The sequence below is a fragment of the Rhagoletis pomonella genome, unplaced genomic scaffold (genome assembly GCF_013731165.1).
Source record: "Rhagoletis pomonella isolate Grant_MI unplaced genomic scaffold, Rhpom_1.0 Rhpom_scaffold_14750, whole genome shotgun sequence".
Classification (NCBI taxonomy): Eukaryota; Metazoa; Arthropoda; class Insecta; order Diptera; family Tephritidae; genus Rhagoletis; species Rhagoletis pomonella.
In genome coordinates this window covers 1-2882 of record NW_023473274.1, presented here as the reverse complement: position 1 = coordinate 2882, position 2882 = coordinate 1, and the positions used below count along the sequence as shown (strand labels likewise).

The following is a 2882-nucleotide window of genomic DNA, read 5'->3' as shown; positions in this document are numbered from 1 at the left end:
GAAGAACTGTGAATTATTTAACAACCATTTCAAACCACTTTTACGCTATTTGCTTGGCAATTTGGCAACTATCAAAATTGCTAACAACTTTATTAACTTGCCGTATGCAGGCAAAATAATTGTTTCGTAAACACACTCGATTTCGCAACATTTATAACTTTGCTTACTTATAATACCAGCCAGGATGCCTATAAAAAGCAGTTCTGCTAGAGCCGTAGAAGAAATTTTAAAGTTTTCGTGACAATTTTTTTTAAACAAAAATGTTGCCGGAAAAATATCTACTCAGCTTGTATTGGACCAGAATGTTCAATGTGTTAAGTTAGTGATTTTGCTGTGTTGTAATTTAAAAACAAATTTGCTTTAAAAATTACTCACTTTAAATATTTACATATTGTTCCGCAGTGCAAAACTATCTATCGTCCACCACAACTTGCATTATTTGGTCTGAGAATGAAAACTTTTCAATCAACTGGGAGAATGCCAATCCAACAGCCGGTGCAATCATAAACATCCGCTTGCGTGATTTGGAGGAATCTTTTGTTGAAGATGTTGTGAATTTTGCAGCCAAACGTGAAGAGCTACTCAATGATTATGTGACATTGAATCCATTTGTGGAAAAGTTGACTTTGTCAATAGAAAAGTCACATTGTGAGGTGGGTTTTTTGTTTTGCGATTAGCTAAAGAAGAGTAAAGCTTTTGTTTTTTTGTACCTCTTCCATTCCAGAGTTTCATTGCCTTTCAAATGGATATACCAATTTTCATTGAAGCGATTATAAATGCCAGTCGCTATTCAATTTGGCGTTCATTAAGCAATAAATTTGTATTCGTCTACAATGAGAATGCACTACAAGAAGTTGTCTTTCGGCATCGATTTTTTGAAGGTGAGTATTGGTTGTGTGTTAGTCAAAAGAAAACGACTGAAACATGCATATGCACGCGACATTTATGTCATTCCGCCCATTTCTTAATCTAAGCGAATATTTTCCTTCATACACCGCAGATCAATCCGCCATACTTCTTATTGAGCGATCTAATGCGAGTGCCGAAATTTTCCATTTGAAAACAAATAAATTTGTCGGTCCAAGAGCTGAGAACCCTAAAGAAATTTATTCGCTTGATCGCTTCAATGCCTCTGGCAACAATTTCCTACAAGGCAGCAATCTCTTCCCGGATAAGTTGAAAAATCTGCAAGGACGTGAAGTGATTTTAGCAGCTTTCGACTATCGGCCGGATGTTATTTTGGAATATGTAAGAGAAAATTAGCTTATCTCTTTAATATGAAATTATTTTTGAAGATTTTGCGGTTTCATTTGATATTTTTTTTATTCGTTATTTATTAAGTATCCTGGCGCACCTTCGCATGACAGAGCTTTTGCACCTAACGATACTAATGGCGATGTCAAAATCGATGGCACGGAGGCCAGAATATTGAAGACATTTTGCGAAATGTATAACTGTTCGATCGATATTGATAAATGTAAGTGTATCAACTACATAAAATTTATTTAGTAATTTAGGCCCATGGGTAGAGTCGTTTGGTATAGCAAGTGTGAAAGGCAAACTGCTATTTTGAAATTCGACAATGTAATTTAAAATAATTTTGGTTTATTACAAAAAGTCAATGCAGTGTTTGACCTAAAAACATAAATTCTGTCGTTAAAAAGTGCAGTTTATTTGTCAACACCAGCGCTAAACTTTTTCAATCAAAGCCAAAAAATAGAAAACATAGTAAACTAAAGACTTGTTAAGTAAAAAAGGAAACAGTTTAAACTTTTTATGCTATAAAGCGTAATTTTGCCTTTTCAATTTTAGAATTTCGTACAAACAAAATAAAGGCTAAAGTGGTCGAGATAAACTTAAAAAATCTCAAAAATTTTCGAAAGGTTCCCGCAAAATGTGGAAATCATGGAATGTTTTAAAACCCTATTGAACAACCCGTAAAATCTGGAAAAATTTTTTTAGAAAATCTCGAAGTCTCGAAAAATCCGAAAAATCACGAGTCGTTTAATTATTTTCTTTTGCCAAGACTTGAGGAGACTTAGTCCTTGAGAACATTGAGAAACTGAATTCAACTCACAACTCAGGTCACAAGAAAATATACTCTGTGACTCTGCAAAGGGTGATTCTAACTTACGACCGATTAAATATGGCGAAATTTATTGAAATGGGGCAAATGGGCAGTAGTACGAAAATAAAGTTAGGGAGTGGCATCTCAATTTCTTCGTTTTTCATTTCCGACTTAATTATGTAGAGTTAATCTGCGATTAAGCTCTTTATTAAGCGGAAGAGAGCAACTCCAAGCGCATACAAGAATCTTGAATTTTCCCACTCTCCGCAAGCAAACGGCCGGCGATGATCTACGCTGGGTTCTGTTAAATACGTTACGGGTTAGTCAGGAGGCCAGACTGATTACTTCGATCAGGTTAACTCATTACATATCGCATTCCCTTTGAAAATTCAACTGTCTTATTAAATCTGCTTACATTCCTGTACTAAACGAATTCAACATGCAACCGTCATAAAGAACGTCGATTTACTCCTTTCTATACTACCATAATATTCATCAGTCACATTTAAAAATAGAACTTTCAAAATAACACCCATAGCACCAAGTTCTCGATTTTCTGCAGGGATGTTTAATTGAGACAATCAGAGGGATGCAGCAATAAAAAAAGGCGAAATTTATTTTCCTTTCCAGCGGATGTCGACGACTGGGGTATTGCTTACAGGAATATGACTGGAGAGGCCACTTTGGGCATGTTAGCTGAGGGCAAAGCTGAAGTGGGCATAAGCGCTATGTATACGTGGTAAGTTTTAGAATTGGGTAAGGCTACCTATGTAAATACTTATGTGATTACAACTATAAAGGTACTCTGATTATT

At 35.4% G+C, this 2882-nt stretch overlaps 1 protein-coding gene across 1 annotated transcript; it reads left to right on the top strand.

Moving 5' to 3' along the window:
* The first annotated feature begins 260 nt into the window (after positions 1 to 260).
* Positions 261 to 2811, top strand: LOC118757140. The gene is made up of 6 exons (XM_036491878.1): positions 261 to 318; positions 403 to 653; positions 725 to 881; positions 1001 to 1248; positions 1342 to 1477; positions 2699 to 2811. The coding sequence occupies exons 1-6, from the start codon at positions 261 to 263 to the stop codon at positions 2809 to 2811; spliced, it is 963 nt and encodes a 320-aa protein (XP_036347771.1).
* The last annotated feature ends 71 nt before the right edge of the window (positions 2812 to 2882 follow it).